Source organism: Asterias rubens, chromosome 2 (genome assembly GCF_902459465.1).
Source record: "Asterias rubens chromosome 2, eAstRub1.3, whole genome shotgun sequence".
NCBI lineage: Eukaryota > Metazoa > Echinodermata > Asteroidea > Forcipulatida > Asteriidae > Asterias > Asterias rubens.
In genome coordinates this window covers 21,741,038-21,763,564 of record NC_047063.1, presented here as the reverse complement: position 1 = coordinate 21,763,564, position 22,527 = coordinate 21,741,038, and the positions used below count along the sequence as shown (strand labels likewise).

The following is a 22,527-nucleotide window of genomic DNA, read 5'->3' as shown; positions in this document are numbered from 1 at the left end:
AACATTTGTAGCTGTTCTGGTGGTGCATACAGAGGTAATTGTTATTTCACGACAATGCCTGAAAATGAGCTAATTAGCATTGTAGAGAGTAAGAGAAAGATCGGTTTAGGGAGCCATAGCTGCGCTCGCCCTTGACTTTTGGGAGATGCTACTCTTTTTTAAAGTTCAATGTTGGCATCTCTGCACATGTTTCACCGTGTCATGACATGTGTTTAAAATACGTCTGTAATTCTCGATATTGAGAATTGGTAATTGTTCCAAAAGTGTCCAATGGCTTTAAAGACATTGGAAACTATTGGTAATTGTCAAAGACCAGTATTCTCACTTGGTGTATCCCAATGTATGCATAAAGTAACCAGTCTGTTAACATTTGGACGGTTGGTTCCATGTGTTGTGTAACACATGTAAAAGATCCCAGCGCACTTATCGAAAAAGAGAAGGGGTTCGCCCCGGTGTTCCTGGCTGTGGCTGCTTAATGCGTCGTAGCACCTTGTAAAATGCAGTGCTACATAATTGGGTCTCATAACTCATAACTTCAATAACCCTTCTTTCCGTATAATCTTTAGTGCCTTGAGTAATTTGTTTGGTAGATATGTGCACTTTATAAGACTTTGATATAATTCTTAATTTCTACTCATCATCTTTATTTTTGTTTTTTTCTAGGTGAGCATGAGACCTCGGAAGGAGTTCCTCTCTTTAGAGGTGCCTGGATTAGCGGAAGGAAGACCATCAGTCCTAACTGGAGACAAGATCATTGTGACTCACCCGAATTGTAATCGCTACGAGGGATTCGTTCATGAAGTAAGACATCAAACTTATAATAATAAGACATTTGTAAAGCACCTAATGCAAAAAGCCTCAGAAAGGCCTCTAAGCGCATTAAGAGAACGATAAAATATACAAAGAGAGAAAGACACAAATTACAAATGAGCAGATTATGAAAAAGTAGCTTCAAATAAATGAGTTTTCAACAGAGACTTAAATTATGGTAAAGAACTAGCCTGGTGTATACGCACAGGAAGACTATTCTAAAGAAACAGTGCGGCATATGAAAAAGATCTGTGGCCATAACAAATTTAAGAAGCTCTAGTAGTTGATAGCAATGACCGTTGAGATGATCGTAAAGTCTGATTAGGTGAATAATAAGTAGGATTGAAACTTTGCATGGTGGAAATACGATATGGAAAGGTTTGCAGTAACACCTAACGAGTTGGGGTGGTTCTGGAAAGAACCGTTGGTTTCAACTTCTAGATAAAGCTTTCTTTCGAAGACGATCAGAGCATACTGATCGAAACGTCGAGTTGAAACCAACGGTACTTTTCAGAACCACCCCAACTCATTAGAGATAGGTGAATAATGGTGAACAAGTTCAGATAAATAAGCAGGAGATTGACATGTTTGAGCCTTGAAAGTAAACAGAAGAATTTTGTAGACTGTGTGAAACTTTACTGGGAGCTAATGTAATTTCATTAGTACTGGTGTAATAAGGTGAGAACGAGGCAGGCAAGAAACGAGGCGAGCAGCAGTGTTTTGTACCAATTGAGTTTTAGCAAGATCTTTATCAGGGAGTCCATACAGAAGTGAATTGCAAGAACCAAGTAAAATCAAACTAAAGTCTGTCCTAAGCCAATATGGCTCATCAGGTCCGTGTTAATATCCGGTTCTTGACATTAAATGATTGAGAATATTTCTATTCCCACTGGACAGGATGCGAGTCCATCGTAAGTTACTCCCCAGCTCTTGCTGGTACCCATTTCTACTCCTGGGTAGAGAGAAGCAATTATGATAAAGTGCCGTGCTCATAATAAAGTGAGAAAATATAATTAGCCGTTACAAACAATTGAGGGCGGTGGACTCGTTCTTAAACTGCCGTTTAAAACGGATGGCTGGGCTTCATCGCATGGCCACGACCCTGCCGTTTAAGAACTCGTCGCTACACTTTTATTCCCTTATTGAAATGAACCCCTTATCATTTCTCAATTTGTCCTTAATTTATGTAACTTGTAGGTCTATGGGGACGCTGTCCTTCTGAAGTTTCATCCCTCGTTCCATGATCTCTACCAAGCAGAAGAATGCAGCGTTGTCTTCACATTTTCGAGGTAAACAAAAACAAATATTTGTTAAGATGCAGTTTTCCCACCATGTTCAAAAGGCGCTTTCAAAACGTGAATACGAAAGCAGCAATCAAATGTTAATTTGACCTCCATTGGTATTAGAAATTACAATGTTCATTTAGCTGTGACTGTAATCGTAATAATGATAACAACAGCAGTGCTCTTCTCTACAGTCTTCCTAACAACCAGATTTCCAGACTTCAATGGCTCCAAAATACTGCTGCCCTCATTGTGACACTGTCTAAGAAATCCTGTTCTATCACCCCCATTCTGAGACAACTACACTGGCTCCCTATTTCTCAACGAATCATCTTCAAGCTGATGCTCAGTGTCCACAAAGCTCTTAATGGCAAGGGGCACCACTATATTTCTGAACTTCTCTGACCGTCTCTGAAACTCTCTACCACTTAATCCAAGATCTTGTCTTTGTACCACAACATTCAAATCTCTTCTCAAACTTATCTTTTGTCACAGGTTTTTAAGGACTAGTTTTGTTCTGTATGTTTTTCTTTGTTTAGTCTGTTTTGTTTGTTTTATTGGTTTTTACTGTGTCTTGAACCACCCAGCAGGGTGGCTTCCTTTACTCTCTGCAGTCCTTGGGGAGTATTCATCATCGGGCTGCTGTGGCGCTCTAAACGCATTTTCAAACACAATTCAGCGGTGCGGTGTGGTGTGGCCGAGCGGTCAAGTGCACTGGACTCAAACTCTAGGTTCTCTGATGAGTAGAGTCAGGGTTCCAGTCCTGGTCATGACACTTGAACGTGCCTTTGGCTTTGGATGTTACATTTAAAAGAAAACTTATGCAAGTCGCCAGACGCACAAGACCTGAAGGCCACTTCAAGGTGTGGGCTACAATTATTCTTTTCCAGAGGCCGTTGCCACCTACTCCTAGGGCTGAAACAGGGTTACTCCTTTTACAGTCCATATGGATGTAGGCTTGGGTATCATCAATCCAAAGAAAGAGAGCAGAAAGCACTACCTCCCCACCTTTATGTAGCAAGTGTCACGACCGGGATGCGAACCCACACTCTGCTGATCAAACACCAGAGCTTGAATCCGGTGCATTAACCGCTCGGCCATGACACGCCACAAAAAGCCATAGGCCCCTTGTGTTGTGCAATGCACGTAAAAGTTCCCAGTGCACTTGAGGCTAAAGAAGGGGTTTTGCCCAGTGTTTCTGGCAGTGGCTGCTGAATGCGCCGTAGCACCTTAACCCTCACAAGGTGTTGGGTCTCATAATTTAAAAACTAAAAAAATAGTTAATGGCCTGACGTTTCGACCCTAGCAGAGTCTTTTTTGAAGGGTAAATGACAACACAACAAACATGAACAGGTGAGTTACCTTTTCATGTTTGTTGTGTTGTCATTTAGCCTTCGAGAAAGACTCTGCTAGGGTCGAAACGCCAGGCCATTAACTATTTTTTGCATTTATACCATCGGTCCATTTGGTTGGTAAGGTGTTTGCAACAGCTAATTTTATTTTTCTCAATTTAAAAACTTGTGACGCCTGTAGATAAAGTGCTATAATTATTTCAGTTGTGGTTGTTCAACATAATGGTTTCTATTTCACAGATAAAATGATAATTTTTCTTATTTCATATCTTCCAGGACTTCCCTGAGAAGGTGCCATCAAGCGTGTGAATTTGTCAAGAAACTTGGCAATAAAGGTACAATACCCTTCAATGTTTATCTTAAGTTTCTATTTGACTTTTGTTTACATCGGTAATTGCTTTCTATTGCTATTGACAAAACTTTTGCTGCAAATTTATTGTTACATTTTGTACTTACAAATTTTACAAATGTTCAATGACGTGAACCATTTGAAAAAAAGTGTTTTTACTTTTGTATTTTTGTAGTAATATTTCCGACTATCGTTGAGGCCAAGCCTCCTCAAGTCAGCGTAACCTTCCGAAGCCACGCTGATAAACCGCACAAGGTACCCGTCCGCATAAAGCCCTCCTCCATCGTCAAGCTGCCAGGCTCCAAGAAGCCGTTATCATCCTACAAACCTACGAGCAAACCACCAATAACAACAAGCAAACCTCCGATGATAAACGGTCAAAGAAAGACAGAGACCCAACGGTTTACAAATAAAAAAGGTGATGAAATTTATCTGTTGAACATTCACAAAAACGTGTAACTATTTTAAGTTGGGATGGTAGTCAGTCTGCTCTACCAGCCAGGCTCCTAGTGGGTCACGCCCATGCCTTCATCCTAACGGACAGTGAAGGGGTTAACACTGTTTTTTTGCAGCCCCAGGAGTAGGCGGCAACGTGCCCTCTGGTGACAATTGATCTAGCCCTCACCTTGAAGTAGCCGCTGGCCATGTGAGATGGGTGATTTCTCATGAAAAAAACGTAAAAATAAAAAAGGACTCGAGCAGTTATTTTTCTGTACAGTAGAGTGTGGGTTCAAATCCTGGTGTCGACACTTGTGTCCTAAAGTAAGACACTTGACCATTACAGCTACGTTCTTTGGATGGGAAGTATATGTAAAGCCGTATATCCTGTGTGTTGTGCATAAAAGAACCAAGTTACACTCATCTCTAAGAGAAGGGGGGGGGGTGTTGCCCCGGGTGTTTCTCGCTGCTGTGGCTACTGAATGTGCTGCAGTAAATTGACTAACAATTCCAAGGTGTACATAAATTGGTCTCAAAATAAAAAAACTTCAAAATAGTGTCTCCAAATAAAAAATATTATTGTGCCTTTAAGACGCCCGTGGAGAAGCCCGAGAAATAAAGTAGTAGAATTTGAAAACTGTTTTTGTGATATTTTTTTGACAGAACTTTCTTCTTCATCTGCAGGATCACTCAACAAATCTTCTGAGGAGGAAGTGAAGTTTATCACCCCAAGAATCCAAGATATGAAGGTGTCTCACGTAGCGATGGACGGCAAGGAGATGGCGGAGTTCTACAACCCACGTCTGAATGTTCGTCAACAGTCTGCCGTCATCAGGATCTTACAGGGAGAAGGCAGACCAATGCCTTACATCATCTTTGGACCCCCTGGTTGGTGTTTTTCTTTTACTTCTGAGCCCGAAACTAAGAAAGTTTTTAAAGACCTGCTTGAATGAAAATGTCAAGGCTTTAACTTTGCTGAATTTCATTTAAAATGTTTTCAATCAATAAGGAAATCAAGTCATGTGACTATAAATAGATTTTAATTGTGTCAAAAAAACAATAATTTTGAATTCCCTTATCCAACGCTTTTCTGAAAGATTCGCAAAAAGCGCTGTTACGTATTCACTCATTTTACGTCATAGTTGGAAGCTCCAATTTGTATAGCCGCTTTGTTGCAGCGTGGAGGTATAACAAAGCAAACTCTTAGACACGACGTCAAAGCATTGTGATTTTGAAGCCCGCAGTCAACAGCAGAAGTGTTTTAAGTTTTTCAAACCCTAGAGGTTGGGGCCTAATTTTTTAAACGATAATAAAAAAAATCTCAGAAGTGTACATTTATCAAAATTACATTTGAATGGTGAACAAACGCATTATAAACAAGTTAAAATAGCATTTCTGTTAAAAATGTTCCGCTCAAGTACACTAGCTATTGAATAGATGTTTAATTTTGCATCAGGGATAAAAGAAGTTTGTTTGTTTTCACCAATACACAGATGTGTGTTAAGTGCTGTGTATACTCTATACTTTAATGAGTCCTATGAATTTATGTGAAAGGTATTCAATTAGGGTGGGATTCAAACCCTTGACCTGTGCCATTCTAGAGCAGATGTCTCACTACTAGACGACTATATTTAGTTTGACCCTATTGGCATATTTCTCAGGAGGGATTCGAACCCTTGACTTTTGCCATTCTAGAGCTCAAGCTTGACCACTAAACCAGTCAGTTTCCCTTGTGGTTTATAAATTGAAATTGTTATTATTATTATCTTTAAAGGCACTGAACACATTTGGTTATCGTCAAAGACCGAATATTTGGACTCAATTGGTCTTTGAAGTTGCAAGAAAATGCTGAAAGAAAAAAAAACCTTGTTGTACAAATTAGTGTGCTTTCAAATAGTAATAAAAGGTTTCTGGCCAGAAGTCTTTTATTATTTTACCTCTTTCTCAAAAACTGTGTTACTTCAGAGGGAGTCATTTCTCACAATGTTTTATACTATTAACAGCTCTCCGTTGATCGTTACCAAGTAAGTTTTTGTGCTAATTTATATTTTGATTAATTATCAAACGTGTACAGTGCCTTTAACATCAATTTGTTTACAAGCTCATCTTTTCGTTGCTCCAGGTACCGGGAAGACAGTGACTGTTGTAGAAGCCATTCTTCAGGTCCACTGTCGTCAACCCTCTAGTCGCATCTTGGCCTGTACGCCATCCAACAGTGCTGCCGACCTTCTGGTAAGACTTCAATCTCGGAAAATAAATAAATTATAATAATAAGTCTCCAGAAATCCCCCAAAACCACTCTCCGCGACAGTAGAAACAAAATTAAGAATAACTTAGTCTCATATAGCGCATTTTACAATAACAGTATCAATGCACTTTACATTAGTGCCCAGGGCTCAATTTCATAGAGCTGCTAAGCACAAAAATTTGCTAAGCATTTAATTTCTTTCTTGATAAAAACATAATTACCAACCAAACTTCAATTTGTTGCATATTGCCTTTTGCTGGTATTCTGCTTTTTTTTGCTTATCCTGAAAATCATGTGAAAATTTGGTTGGTAATCCTGTTTTTATCAAGGAATCAATTTCAAGCTAAGCAAATTTTTGTGCTTAGCAGCTCTATGAAATTAGGCCCTGGTCATTGGATGGCCAATGACATTCTTGTAATCTTTCTCAGCTCCCTCGGGGAGTATACAGTCCTGAGCTGCCATGGTGCTCAGAAGACTTTTTCAAACACAATCTCAACCTTTACCTTAGCAGGTGTCCATTTATACTCCTGTGTGAAGAGAAGCAATTATTGCTCAGTTGTGATGGCTAGGTTGTTAGGGTGTGGGTTCAAACTCCGGTCGTTACATCTGTGTCCTTGAGCAAGACCCTTGAAATTGCTTCTCTTCACCAAGAAGGTAAATGGGTACCTGTGAGGGCAGAGATGGTTCTTGTGATTGATTTAGCTTGGTGTGCTACATACTTGGCAGCACAGGCTGTATACTCCTCAGGGAGCTGAGATGGTTAAGGAATGAAATAAAAGGCTTAGTGATCATAATGTTCATGTGCCATGAGCATCAAGTGTTTCCAATCACAAATATTCAAACAAAATTTGCTTGTTATCCAAATAAATGTTCTGAGGAAGTAATGCTACGTTGCTCATCATTAAATGCCTGAACTACAATGACAAAAAATGGATTTGATTAATTTTGATATGGCAGACGGAGCGTATTCACGACAGTAACAAGGTGGACCCGGGTGCTATGGTGAGACTCAACGCTTTCCACAGATCCCAGGAGGTAAGTCTGTATCAGTACTCATCCAAGAAATAACCTAACGAGCCCTAATGAGCCCTAACATCACAATGCCGGATGGCCACACTAAGGTGAGGGCTAAACTGATTTGGGCTGTCGACCAAAATCAACTGTAACCAGAGGCACGTTACGACCTACTCCTGGGGCTGAAACAGGGGTACCCTCACAGTCTGGATGTAGGCATGGGTATCATCCACCAGGGCCCAATTTCATAGAGCTGCTAAGCACAAAAATTTGCTTAGCATGAAATTTCTCCCTTAATACATGTAATAAAAACAGGATTACCAACCAAATTTTCTCATGATTTTCAGGATAAGCAAACAACAGCTGAATACCAGTAATAAGCAATGTGCAACAAATTAAAATTTGGTTGGTAATCTTGTTTTTATCAAGGAAGAAATTTCATGCTAAGCAATTTTTTGTGCTTAGCAGCTCTATGAAATTGGGCCCTGGAGCCTGGCCGGTAGAGCAGACGGCACTACCTTCCCAGCCTTGCCCATTGGCACAAGTGTCATGACTGGTACAAACCCTCGCTGCAGGTGTCAAATTCACACTCTGCTGCTGACACTACCAGAGCTTGGGTCCGGTGAACTTGACCGCTCAGCCACAACATGCAACTGGAGCAATGCTGACTCTACACTGAAACCTCTGAACCCCTTTAAATACACCAGCATCTCAAACACTCTTCTAACAATAACATTGAATTTTAGTGAGAACTTATTCTGAAACAACAAAGTTGACAATGCGAATTCCCCTCGCAAAAGTAGTAGTCCCTAAATTCCTACCATCCGCCCAGGTAGTTCATAAGCAGGACATTCCTTTTCAGAATGAAGTAGTCTCCTGAAATCCAAAATCAACGCCGTCAGTGGCATAAATAGCAAGACAAGTTCTCAAAGGAAAAATATACACAGCAAAGTGGATATATACACATGGGTTACTGCATACTGAATAAGCAATTAAGTGAGAAACACTACTGGAACTGCAGATGTATTCGACGTAAGGGTTGACATGGGCCAAGATGCCTTGATGTAAAAATCAAAAATCAAAAATCAAGTTCACCAGTCAATTTTTATTTGTGATTGTTGCAGAGTATTCCCTCAGCGATCTTACCCTACTGTAAGGACGGTGAGAAACTGGCGGTCATCTCTCACCAGCGCATCATCGTCTGTACATGCAGCACGGCCGGCAGTCTCTACCAGCTGGGTCTCACTGCCGGACATTTCTCTCATGTGTTTGTGGACGAGGCTGGGCAGGCCACAGAACCAGAGTGCCTGGTACCCGTCGGGCTGTCCGTCGGACCCGAAGGACAGGTAGTATTTGTGTTTTTGTTTTTTCATGGCAATCGTAAGATATTAGTTAAAAGTATGATACATTATTAGCAGTGACTGACACAACCCTTAAAGGCAGTGGACACTATTGGTAATTACTCAAAATAATTATTAGAATAAAACCTTTCTTGGTGGCGAGTAATGGAGAGAGGTTGATGGTATAAAACATTGTGAGAAACTGCTCCCTCTGAAGTGCCATAGTTTTCGAGAAAGAAGTAATTTTCCACACATTTGATTTTGAGACCTTAGATTTAGAACTTGAGGTCTCGAAAATCAACCATCTAAACGCACACAACTTCGTGTTACAATTGGGTGTTTTTCCTTTCATTATTATCTCGCAACTTCGATGACTGATTGAGCTCAAATTTTCACAGGTTTGTTATTTTATGCATATGTTGAGATACACCAACTGTGAAGGCTAGTCTTTGACAATTACCAATAGTGTCCACTGTCTTTAAACAACTTGTTTTAAAGCTGGGAATGTTCTGTTAAGGCCTAAGAGCTTGATACCATTGTGTAAAAAGCACTGCCGTCGATTTCACCAAACTCTTCCTAACTTAGGATTAATCTTAGGACTTAGGACTGGTTCAGTTCCGTATCCAAATAGTACGTAGGACGCATTGAACCCATCCTAAGTTAGTACGGGTTACTCGTCCTAACTCGAGTTAGGATTAATCCTAGCGTTTCGTGAAATCGGCTGCTGTATACTCAGTACTTTTCTGAGTTCTGTGATAAAAAATAATTAACAGGCAAATCACAACCTTTGCATTTCTAGAGCAGACGTCTTAATACCACTAAACTACTGAGCTAGCTCTGTGGCTAGAGGCATTTTAAGTCCTTTCCGCTGCTAACACATAGGATTCGATTTTTTAGGTGCAAAGTTCTCCTTTTCCTTAAAACTACAATACTCCAAAGGGTGTCCTTTCTAACAGTGATTTATAGTATCAACAGCTCTCCAGTGCTCTTCACCAAGACAGCTTACACTAGGGAATAATTAAAGGCACTGGACACTATTGGTAGTTACTCAAAATAATTGTTAGCATAAAAACTTACTTGGTAACAGGCAATAGGAAGTGGATAGTATAAAACACTGTGAGAAACAGCTCCCTCTGAAGTAATGTAGTTTTCGAGAAAGAAGTAATTTTCCACTTAAATACTTGATTTTGATTTTGAGACCTCAAGCATCTAAAAGCACACAACTTTGTGTGACAAGGGTGTTTTTTCCTCCATTATTAGCTCGCAACTTTGACGACCAATTGAGTTCAAATTTTCAAAGGTTTGTTATTCTGTGCATATGTTGAGATACAGCAAGTGAGAAGACTGGTCTTTGACAATTACACAAAGGTGTCCAGTGTCTTTAAGGAGATCATAGAGGGAATCTAGTCTTAACCTCAACATCTTCTCCTTACCCAGATAATTCTTGCCGGGGATCCGATGCAGCTAGGTCCAGTGCTGAACAGCCACATTGCTAAGGAGTACGGACTCGGGCAGTCCTTTCTTGAGAGGCTCATCTTGAGGAAGGTGTACAGGAGAGATGCAGACAAGTTCAGAGATCATGGATGCTATGATCCGTTATTGGTAGGTAGTGGGTGAAGATCAGGACCTATCTTACTGAACAGAATGATATACGTAGTGAACAGAAACTTAATAATAATAATAATAACCCATTTTTTATATAGCGCTTTTCACACCCGGAGGGCGTCCCAAAGCGCTTCACATTATTACCCCTGGTCACTGGGCCTTAATTCACTCCTTGAACCATCTCAGCGTCCCTGGTGGGGAACCAAGAGCAACCTGTGCAACATTAATATGCGCTACTCGGCTAAATCAATCACAAGAACCATCTCTGCCCTCACAGGTACCCATTTACCCCTGAGTAGAGAGAAGCAATTATAGTTAAGTGTCTTGTTCAAGGACACAAGTGTCACGACCGGGATTTCGAACCCACACTCTGCTGAACAGAAGCACCAGAGCTTGAGTTCGGTGTTCTTATCCACTCGGCCAACTTACCTCTTTTGAATGTAATATTAAAACCCACCTTTTTAAAGCTGCTTTTGTTGTGTCTTTCTTCTATGGTCACCTTGCCAGTTAGTTTAGAATTTTAGCATACATGTAGATAGGGTTAGAGGCGTCTGTTTCCTGAAAAGGTCAAAACATTACCGATGCCAGCAGGGATAGGCCTATGTAATAAGTAATTAGTTAGTTCTCTGTTGGCGGGACAGACGTATCCCCAAGTCTTATTATTATTATTTATTAATATTATTATTATTACCCATGATAATAATAATAATAAAAGAGTATTTATATAGCGTCAGGCCTCAAGGCGCTTTCCACTAAAATACAATATTTTAAAAACAACACTAAATATAGAAAGGGCAGTTTAAAACCACAAGAAGGGTATACAAATTTTAACTAAACAAAACCACCAAGAGCAAATCATGATTAAAAAATACTAGAGGTGAGAGGTTACCAGCACCTCGCCCTAACGTCAAGAACCTTAGCAGCAACATACATAAAAATACTAAAAATATTAAAATACAATGACAAAATTTAAATACAATAAAGAAGACAAGAATTGCAAAAGTTAATACAACAGAGAGGCAAAAGTATGTAGAACTTTGTAAAACTTGTAAAACCCATGTACTACAATGCACCATAAAACTTATTCTCTATCCTCGGTGGTGTATTCTCAAATCTTAGGTCACCAAACTCGTTGAGAACTACCGATCTCACCCGAGCCTCCTCAAGCTATCGTCGGAGTTATTCTACCACGATGAGTTGCACCCGATGGCAGACGCTAAACTCACACATCAGTTGACTGCATGGGAAATGCTACCTAACAAGAATGGCAACTGTCCACTGCTCTTCCATGGGGTCTTGGTAAGTACATGTAGTTCTAATGATAATAAATTGGGTGTGATCCCTGGCCACACAGCAGTGGAGGGTTGTATGGCTTCTGACTGGCACCCTGAACAAAGATATTGACAAAATAGGGAGACCGCCAACATAGGGCTAGGAAGCTCAGTTGGTCGAGGGCCGACATGTTAATCCGGAGGTCGTTGGTTCAAATCCCACTCTATTAAATTTTTCTTTTTTCTGTCCAACCCCAAAATCATTTAAAAATTTACCCAGTCCGTTTCCCTTGTGGTATATTGATAATAATAATAGTAATAATAGTACACTTATAATGCACACATCGGCGGAAAATGATCAAGGGGGATAACACAAAACTTGAATGGCAATACATCTGTCGATGCCTGGCCCTTATCCGGCAGGGCATTGCACACATCGTGTGGGCGCCGCGCCAACAGAAGGCTCAAGTTTATCAGACATGGGACGAGTGCCTACTGGACAAGGGCAATAAAATTGCTTAGTATTCGACCCCATCTATGTCATGGCAGCGTGCGAGACACTTTTATTTGTGGCTGTGACCATCCTATCGTGCAATCTTTTGCCAACCTCAACACCCAGGTCAACATCCCTCAACACCCAGTCTAGAAAATCACACCAGCAGCCCGGCCGTTTTTGATACTTAGAGTATAACCACTGACTTTTCTATATTATTTATAACCAAGTTTATTTAAAGTATTATTTAGGTTTTCTGCACGGGGATTGATCACAAAACAAAGAGTAATTTTTTCTTGTTTTAGGGAGATGATATGAGAGATGGTAACAGTCCGTCGTGGTTCAATGCGGTAGAAGTCGTTCAAGTGATCAAGTACATCCAGGGATTGTTGGCTTCAACGTCCCCAGTGATTGGTCCAGATGACATTGGCGTCATAACACCCTACAGGAAACAGGTCTGAACCATAGAGTTATACATGAATATAAGAACTCGAGGGCACACCGGTGATGCTGCGTGCACAAACGCAACAGGACTGCAAGGAGACATGCGTGCCATTTTGTTAGAACGTTGTATGCACATTGAATATGAAGTACAAGTTGGTGTGCTTGTGTTATGATAACGCTATGCGATGCTGTTTTGTCAAACTTACAAAATGGCCGCACACCGGGCCGCGTATATAGGTTTGTGTACCCTCTAGTTCTTATACATGTATATAAAACTCAGTCTGAACATATATTTTATTTACTCATTTACACGTAATGCAAGTAACCCCAAATCCTCCATATAAGCCATGCCGTGGTTTTTGCTTGAATTTGATGATTTAGTATAGATTCCTCAAACCACCCAATCCTAGTATGGGGTCGGGCTTCACACCTAAATTTGGGTGTTGAGTTGCCTTGAAGTGAAACGTTTTAATGGGTGTGGAACAGTTTCAATCGTGGTCGTTACATTGACATGTAGGGTGGAATGGTTGTTAACCCTCCCAGACCATAATTTTAAAGGAGCGCGATCGCGCTCGCGCTCCTCCGCGCTCCTTAATGTTTTCCAAGGAGAGCAAAAAAAAGCGCTCCTTACAAATTTAACAAGAGCATGTTTTTTCAATACCCTAATTGTTGATTAAAATAAGCCGCTTGAATCTCGGAGTTTATAAGCCTGCTGCCACTTGAATGTTGCGAGTTGGCAGTGGCAAACGAGTCCTATTATAGTCTGCTCTGACTGTGTTTGCGTGCGCGCGTGCTTGATGATTACCGCAGCCGGTCACACAGACGAATGTGAGCGATTCCACACTGGTTGTGTTTTTGCGCGCACGTGCTTGATGTTTACCGCAGCCGGTCACACAGACGTATCTGTGTGGGGCCTATAGAATTCCACACTGGTGGGCGGGCTCTTACACTAAAGAGTGGTACCGCAAATACACGCTCATGATTGGTTAAGTATTTTGTCATGATAAAAGTATGCCGTAAAGGGGGGGGGGGGGGGGGGATCTCCGGCCACCTGGCTGGACAAACGCATTTTGGAGTAAAAACAATTGAAAGGAACTGGGATCATGCACAGTAAACTACAGTAAGAGCCCCATGCTGCTCGACGTGAAAATTTTGTTTGCTTATGCTGGATTATGACATCAAGATGTCGAGTGTTCAATTATCAACATTCTTGAGGTGGAATTTGGAAAGTTATGGTTACGAGACGGCACCAATAAATGACAGGGTCATGGTAACCAAAATTTGGTGTAAGGTTTGTCGGACATATATCGACAAAATCAAGCAGGATAAAAGAATTCGTGGACAAGCCCAAGACATGAGCTAGATAGAACGCCAAGGGACAGCCGACCGGAACTACTCCCATTTTGTGCATTTCGTCCGATACTTTTCGTGGATTCATGAAAACATCGTCAAATAATTATTCTCAAGATATACCTGCAACTTTAAACACTTTTACAACCCCACAGTGATAAAAAGGTACACTGATTCGAATAATAAATACTTGTTGCTCACAAAAACGCTGTTTTAATGGCGAAAATGTGTGTCAAACTTCATAAAAAATGTCCCGCTGAATTACACACAAAATGGTGGCCATTGAGAAAGTTTTCGCCGTTACGTCATGAACTTGGGTCTCACTCGGGCCCACACAGCTTTGACGTCAAAGCTAATCATACGCACTGGGGATGGTCAGATCTGGGTCGACCCGGGAAATCTAATCGAACGCACCCGCAAGTAATTGTATGCCCCCCCCCCAACCCAAAGGATATTTTTGGCTCCAATTCAAGTCCCGCCCGCCCAGCTCTCGAGCCCAGCCCTCAAACCCCTCGTACATTTTAAATAGCGCCATTGCAACAACTACTGCCAGCGCGCGTCCTTCATTCTTGGCGCTTGCAACGCCGGTCCAATCACAAGTCACATAATCGCGTACTGATGCATATGGAAGATCCCACGTACTACCCATTGTATGCAGATATTTTTCCAGACCAATCACAAGCACACATGGTGTTGTAGCTCATGCATATGGATAAGTTTGCACTGTGTATAATAATTATGTACTGCATGTCCAGTACAAGTGTACAAAAGTATGGCCCGTGGTCGGCCCTGTGTGCAGTATGTGAAGCTGGCCGTACCAAGGCAGGCTAATCAGTCGCGGTCGTTTTGTGGCGCGATCGACGATCGGCAGCAGTCGGTGGTTCCCCACACTGCTTCATAATACCATTACGGATTACGCTGACGTACATGTACACACTACGGTGCCGATGTGCACAGCCACAGACAAGAATGTTTCTTTGCTCTGGAGAGAGCTACAGACAACTACAGTATTAAACAAGCCCCAAGAAATAACAAAATAATTGAAAAATAGCGGACACAATTTTTTTTTTGACAGTTTTTCTGTTATCTTTAGGCAAATTCACAAAAGATAATTACTATAAAGTTAAGACAATTTCATTCTCTGCCATATTTTGTACTTAGGCCTATTCTTTTTTTTCTCAAAGGGTGGCAACATTAACAGCGGATAACCAAACTTTTTATTTTTAGGGGGGGGGGGGGTGCCTGGGGGATATACATAATTGTGGGGTCTATTTAATTTATCGAAACATTCATTTTGATTGCAAAAAAGTTGTTTCATGATTAAAGTAAACTCATTAAATTGAGTAAGAAAAAGTTAAACAACTGGTGAACTTTGTGTTCATTTTCTTGAGTACGTGTTCATTAAACTTGGGTTTTGTTAGCGAGAGCAAAACGCTCTCCTTAATTCATTTTCTTGAATTAAGGAGAGCAATTTACAGCTCTCCTCGGATTTATTAAAATGAAGGCCTGCCCTCCTACTGTCTGGCCATTCAATATCATCCACTGTGGTTTTGAGCGCCATTAAAAACCTGACAAGCCTGCAGTGGTGAATGCATGTACCAGTACACACAGTCAACCCTCATACTGTCTGCGCTTTTAATATCAACCACTGTGGTTTTCAATGATAGATAAATTATGTCAGGTTTGCAGAATGGTATCATGTAGTGAATGCGTCTACACAGTACACAGTCAACTTTTCTGTGTACAGTAATACTCACTTAAATAATTTTAAAAGGTTGTTCCCCTCTCTGAAGAATTTGACCAATAGTATTATAATGGCTAGATCAATCTGGTCGAAATGTTGAGACCAATTTAAGGACTCACTCCGCGGTAGTGCAGTAAAGAACGATCCTATGAGCTAAAGAAGTAGTCCCAGCCAATTGTCTATGCCTTCCGCCCAGGTAGTAGTTATAAAGCAGAACTAAGTTCAGAACTGAGAAGTCTCCTGAACAATCCGATAAATTTACTCTGCAGTAGTAGAATATATAGCTAGACAGTTCTCTAAAGAACAAACTCTACCTGGCAAGTAGATACTCACATGGTGTCACTGCAAACCAAATACATATCGATAAATAGAACATCTCATTTCTAAAGAATACAAGACCTCGAAAAGATAGAAATAAAACTAGAAAAAGGGACAACCAGGGGCAGTCTGGTATAAGAGGCATTTTGTTTACTTCCTGTGTTGATTTCACGTGATTTAAAGGCTCAGGACCCCTTTGGTAATTGTCAAAGACCAGTCTTCTCGCTTAGTGTGTCCCAACACATGCATAAAATAACAAACCTGTGAACATTCGAACTCAATAGGTTGTTGGAGTTGTGAGATAACAATGGAAGAAAAAACACCAAGTTGTTTGCATTCAAATGCTTGATTTCGCGGGACCTCAAAATCTAATTCTGTGGTCTTAAAATCAAATTCATGGAAAACTACTTCTCAAAAACTAAGGTACTTCAGAGGGAGCCGTTTCTCACTACATGTATCAACAGCTCTCCATTACCTGTTACCAAGTAAGTCTTTATGCTAACAATTATTTTTTGTCTTTAAATTTTGTTGTTGCAGGTTGAGAAGATCCGGATGTTGTTGAATAGCTTAACGTTATATGGAATCAAAGTGGGATCCGTCGAAGAATTTCAAGGTCAAGAGAGGATTGCGATGATCATCTCAACGGTTTGTCATTAATTTTTTATGTTGTTATTATTTTTTTGTATTTCTGGTTATTTAAAAAACTGGTTTTTTTTTATGCAAGTCGCCAGACACACAAGGCTTTAAAGGGCCACTTCAAGGTGTGGGTTACAATTTATTTTTGCCACCTTCTCCTGTGGCTTAAAAACAGGGTTACCCCCTTTACAGTCCATGCATGTAGGCTTGGGTATCATCCATCAGAAGCCTGGTTGGTAGAGCAGAAAGCACTACGTGTACCTCCCCAACTTTGCGAAGCAATCATGGTTAAGTGTCTTGCTTAAGGACACAAATGTCACGACCTGGTAATGAAAGCAAGGATGCCTCATTAGTGAACTTAACCACTGTAGCTTACAAGCACTGAGTATAAAGCACCGAGTATACAGTGCTGGAAAAATGACTGAGTATTCGGCATTACACCAGAAGCTTCATTAAAGAAAGAGGCTAGAATAAAAACATCCTTTTCATCTTACAACTCACACCTGTTATCTCTATGTAATTCCTTTTCCAAAAAAACTGATTTAATTGGATCATGCACAGACCAGTTGGGCTGCTGACTGCCCAGGCAGATTAACTGCTCGTTTAATAAGTAATTCAAGGTCAAAAGGGTGTATAATTGCCATGTCAAGTTTTTGAGGCGAAACTCAGAAAGTGCCCAAAACATCAGTTTTTGGTTAAAACCAAATAATAAACAATGTGAATTTTTTAATTATTTTTTTCCAAATAACTAATTGTCTTTTCATTTACCTCATCTCAATGTCTCAGGTTCGTTCAAGCGAGAACCTTCTGGGTTTCGATGTACGACATCATCTTGGTTTCCTTAGCAACCCAAAGCGTTTCAACGTTGCGATCACCCGAGCCCAGGCTCTTATGGTGATCATAGGCAACCCCAACGTCCTCGCTAAGGTGAGTGTGGATTGGATTGGATCAATCGCTGTACATCAGCGAAATGATAATAATAATAACAATAATAATAATGTTGTAGTCTTAGATAAGGCAAAGAAGATGTGTCATCTCATTGACATAGCTGTGTCGGGAGATTTAAGGGTAGCTTCGAAGGAGATGGACAAGATCCAAAAGTACCAAGACCCGCCGAGGGAACTTCGTAAGATTTGGCAGGTGAAAGTGAAAGTAGTACCTATCATGGTTGGGGCACTCGGCACCATTTCGAAAGAACTGGGGAAACATCTTGATGAAATAGGGACAAATGTGAGAATAGATCTGTTGTAGAAGGCAGCGCTGTTGGGAACAGTGAGGATCCTAAGAAAGACCCTTGAGATCTAAAGAAAATATGATATTTCTTTTGCATGCTGTGACAAGATGAAATAATAATAATAGTAATAACAATAATAATAATTATAATCAACAGCATTATTTACAGCAGAAAAAAGTTTAGAAATATTCTCTGCATAAGCAGCTCTTTGAAATTGGGCCCTAGTAAAAAAAAAAAGTAAACCAAAAACTGAAATTTATCTAACTACGTACTCCTTCAAGAAATGCTCTATGGCTAAGTGTTTTCCTCAGCACCTTAACTTCTCAGGTTCAAAAAGGATTTTTTGTTTTATTTCAGGATAAACACTGGCGTGCCTTGTTGAATTACTGTCTGGAGTTGGGCGCTTACACTGGTACCCAGCCACCTGTCTTAACACAGGACAGTGATGCTGATGTGGAATCTCTAGACGGGGACGGGGGAGCGGGCGATTCTTCGCCTCGGCAACAAGATGGTGAAGCAGGCACAGTGGATGAAAGGCTGCCTACAGCTACTGACTGCGTACTTAGCAACCGTAACACTGAGAACCAGTGTGAAAGGGTACCAGCTGTAACAAATGGCAGTGACTCAAATAAAACATTAGAAACTGAAAAGAGTGTATTAAATGGAAGATCTGAGGATCATAGCAAAGTGGTTTTAGTTCCGCTAAAAAATATAAACAGTCATCACCAAGAACAAAGCTTCTCCCTGCAAAAGCTAAATTCAAATGGAACTGACAGTCTCAAAACAACTACTAGCGCCGATGAAAAGCCATCGTTGGTAGCCAATGGAAGCGCATCATTGACAGCCAATAAGAAACCAGCATTGACAGCCAAAGAAAAACCAGCAATTACAGCCAATGAAACCCAATCGTTGATGACAAACAAAACATCATTGTCAGCCAGTGGAAACTCCCTGTACCATCCGGAAAACTACTTGGCTTCAAGAACTGAGACGACCCATTTATCACATGTCCCTGTTTCACACCATGATCAGAAACAGAACAGTGCAGGGGACAGCACTGGTTATCACGAAAATGCCTCGTCCATTACAGACGCTACAACTGAATGTCTTTCAAAGCTTGCTCTAACAAACCCCTTTTCTCCATCAAGGGCGAGGCCCTTAGTGACCGCACCGACAAAAGCGGGGTCCTTAGTGACAACGCCCAACGCTGAAAAGTTAAACCACAGTGCTGAGAGGATAAAATCAATGTCCAGTAATGAGCAGAATCTCAAGAGTGGAGATGCAGTTGAAGAAGTATGTTTTGCCAGGGAGGATGCCAATACAGTTGAGTCGTCTTTAGAGCTGAAATTTGGGCAACAATCACCCCCAAAGGATCAAGATTCCGATAGTCGGGACCTTTCCAAGGACTCGAACAAGACAACCAGATCGGCCATCTCTTCTTATGATCACTCTGAAAACCTGAAACGTCAGTTGTCATTTACACCCTCCTCAAATACTGATGACACGTTGGGTTCGTTTCTTCAAGATGAGCACGACCTCGGTCAAAGTCATGCTTTAAAAGGTCATATTAATGGAGCAGGTCAAATCCAAGAGCAAAATGGGGGCGTTACTGCTACTTTTCAGATGTCTGCGTCAAGTGGAATGATGGAACCCGACAAAGCATCTGTTCATGAGGAAGCTCAGCATGACGATACCCAATTGTCTTCGCTGAGTGGGAGATTCACTGAGTCGGATGCAAATCCCGCTGTACTCGCCTCGGCCCTGCGAATATCGCAATCATTTCAAGAGAATGAACTCGTTGAGAGTTGTATCCAAGATGATAACTGTTTGAAAAACTCTGGAGGGAGTGCACCATCACAACAAGACGCCGGCCAAGATGAAGATGAAGAGATTTGGGATGAGGAAGTGAATCTAGCTGAGGTTTATCAACGAGGAGGAGGTACCCCACGAGCAGGATTGAAGGAGCAGTGGGACAACTACTCGGGGGACGGAGGACAAATCTTTGGATTCAGCCATGCAGAACAAAATCCCACATCTCAAGAAAAACGCGATGATGAAGGTTTTATCCAGGGAGCGAGCCATCCTCATCAGGAGCCTGGAGCACAACAGATTTCTGGAACTGATTTTGTCGAGGATGATCCAGAAATGCCTTCTCTCGAGGAGTGGTTTCAAGACTTGAAGATGGACACCTTAGTCTTGCCAACGGATACCTTGGTCTTGCCATCGGATACCTCGATCTTGCCGATGGATACCTCGATATTGTCGATGGATACCTCAATTTTGCTGACGGATACCTCGATGCCGAGTGACACCTCAGTTGCGCCAGCAGAACAGAGGTATCCTAAAGATAACCGGGACGGAACTGTTGATCATAATGCGAGGGAATACTTGGCAAACCATTCAGTACTTCATGAGGCTACTGAAGGCATAGGAGGCTACATGAACATGACTCAGAGACCAACTCATGAGGCTAGTCCAGCAGAACAGAGGTATCCTGAAGATAACCAGGAGATGGCTGTTGATCATGATGCGAGGGTATACCTGGCAAACCATTCAGTACTCCATGAGGCTACTGGAGACTTAGGAGGCTATATAAACATGAATCAGAGACTCACACCTCCAGGTTTAGGACGAGGTATTTTGTCGAGTAAATCCAAGAGGCGGTCATCCTCGAGACCAAGACCTTCTAATAGGGCACACATGATCGGTGCGCCGACTTACAACAACCCGCCACGACCGAGCCCCATCACATGTCCTCATCTTACACATGAGGGTATAATGCATCCGCACGAGGCTAACAATGAGGTTATGAATAACCCTCACGATGGTGTATACACAGACTATGACCTCGGGACCGCTGATTACACCCATCGTGATCTGAATTTGAACCCTGAGGAGGTGAAGGGTCAAAATGAGGCAATGCTGCCGCAGGAATCCAGTCATGGAGAAGAGGAGTGGGTCGGATCTGAAAACCACTTCTTCTACAGGAAGCCCTTGTCCCAGAATGCTGTAAAGGCGCTTAGCAGAAACACCCATGCATGGGAGGAGACAATGAGAGGCTACCAGACGAGGTACACCACCGACGAGGATTTCATGGGCGACTATAAACCACCCGCGGCGCCCGTGTATCAGGACTTTCCCGGGGGAGGTGGTTACACAGGACCTGATGGATCCTCGTATCTGGTGGCTGCTAATCTAGAGACAATGGATCAGTATGATGTCATCATCGAGAGTAGCTGTGAAGAAAGTAGCGATAACCAGGGCCCAATTTCATAGCGCTGCTAAGATATTTTTTGTGCTTATTGTTGCAGAGAAATTTGCTTAGCTGTAAAACAGTATTTCACAGGTTAGCAAGAAAACAAGGCGGCCATCTTGCATGTTCACCATGGATTTGTATTGTGACATCATTCATTTTGTGTGGTAAGCACCGGAAGGTTAGTATGCCTTTTCGTATGCTTACGGTTAGCAGCGCTATGAAATGAAAATCATACAGTAAGCACAACATTGGCCATTAAACAGCTCTATGAAATTGTCCCCCAGACAGGGCAGGACCTCGACCCAGTTATGGCATGTACGGCAGCTAGTCCCACAAACCACATCATTGATATTTGTATCACTTCCGGGGGTATACACGGCTATTGTCTGCAGAGTTTTAACATCGGCATTCTGTTACTTCTGTTAAGTTCTGTTCTGGTAAGTATTAGTTGCTTTTGAGGTGGAAGCGGCATCTTGAGAGTCTTGCTGTCCGTGATATGATTTCTTGTGCATTGTGTTCCAGTCTTTCATAATGGTTTTGGGTTTGAATGGATATACCCCTGGAAGTGATAAAAATATTCTTGAGAGTGTCATAGAGCTGCTTAGCATTCAATTATTCCGAGTAATATTATATCTGCTTTAAAAGAACAGGACCAAATTTCATAGAGCTGCTAAGCACAAAAATTTGCTAAGCATGAAATTTCTTCCTTGATCAAAACAGGTTTACCAACCAAATTTCCATGTGATTTTCAGGATAAGCAAACAATAGCTGAATACCAGTAACAAGCACTATGCAACAAATGGAAATTTGGCTGGTAATCCTGTTTTTATCGGGGAAGAAATTTCATGCTTAGCAAATTTGTGTGCTAAGCAGCGCTATGAAATTGGGCCCTGGTTACCAACCAAAACATTGTTGTGATCAGTAATGCTTGCAGTTGTATTAGGCCCTATTTGATAGAGCTCCTTAAACAGAAAATATTGCTTGCCAATTTTCTGCTAAGCAATGGAGAGAGCAGGATACCAGTCACAATTTGTACTTGCCACATGGTAGTTTGTAATTGGTTGGTAATCTTATTCTGGTCAGCATAATCTTTTTTTTTTTGCTTAAGCAGATCTATGAAGTTGTGCTATGGTCTCTTTAGCCAGTGAAATCACACTAAAATAGCCTCAAAGTCTGGACCTCCTGCAGGAACAAATTGTACACAATTCGTCAGAAGGAAACACAAAAACATACATTTTATGGAGAGTGCGCCTTAAATTGTTAACATTTTTACTTTGGTTATGAAGAAAGGGGAGACATTGCCAAATTTTTATTTGAGATTTCTTTATTTGATGTGGTATGT

General features: G+C 41.3%; 1 protein-coding gene across 2 annotated transcripts in view; it reads left to right on the top strand.

Annotated features, from left to right (window-relative positions):
- Positions 1-21,248, top strand: part of LOC117306808 (RNA helicase Mov10l1-like) — a 30,006-nt gene extending 8,758 nt beyond the window's left edge. The window contains exons 8-21 of one of the 2 annotated variants that reach the window (XM_033791332.1): positions 664-801; positions 2,008-2,099; positions 3,722-3,780; positions 3,970-4,212; positions 4,917-5,120; positions 6,355-6,464; positions 7,438-7,515; positions 8,619-8,840; positions 10,272-10,436; positions 11,559-11,738; positions 12,509-12,658; positions 16,597-16,704; positions 17,482-17,622; positions 18,287-21,248. In XM_033791332.1, the coding sequence (XP_033647223.1) occupies positions 664-801; positions 2,008-2,099; positions 3,722-3,780; positions 3,970-4,212; positions 4,917-5,120; positions 6,355-6,464; positions 7,438-7,515; positions 8,619-8,840; positions 10,272-10,436; positions 11,559-11,738; positions 12,509-12,658; positions 16,597-16,704; positions 17,482-17,622; positions 18,287-21,205 (4,809 nt within the window). In that variant the 3' untranslated portion in view covers positions 21,206-21,248. Of the gene's footprint in view, positions 1-663; positions 802-2,007; positions 2,100-3,721; positions 3,781-3,969; positions 4,213-4,895; positions 5,121-6,354; positions 6,465-7,437; positions 7,516-8,618; positions 8,841-10,271; positions 10,437-11,558; positions 11,739-12,508; positions 12,659-16,596; positions 16,705-17,481; positions 17,623-18,286 lie in introns of both variants that reach the window. The other variant, XM_033791331.1, reaches the window with a different exon arrangement.
- Positions 21,249-22,527: the final 1,279 nt, after the last annotated feature.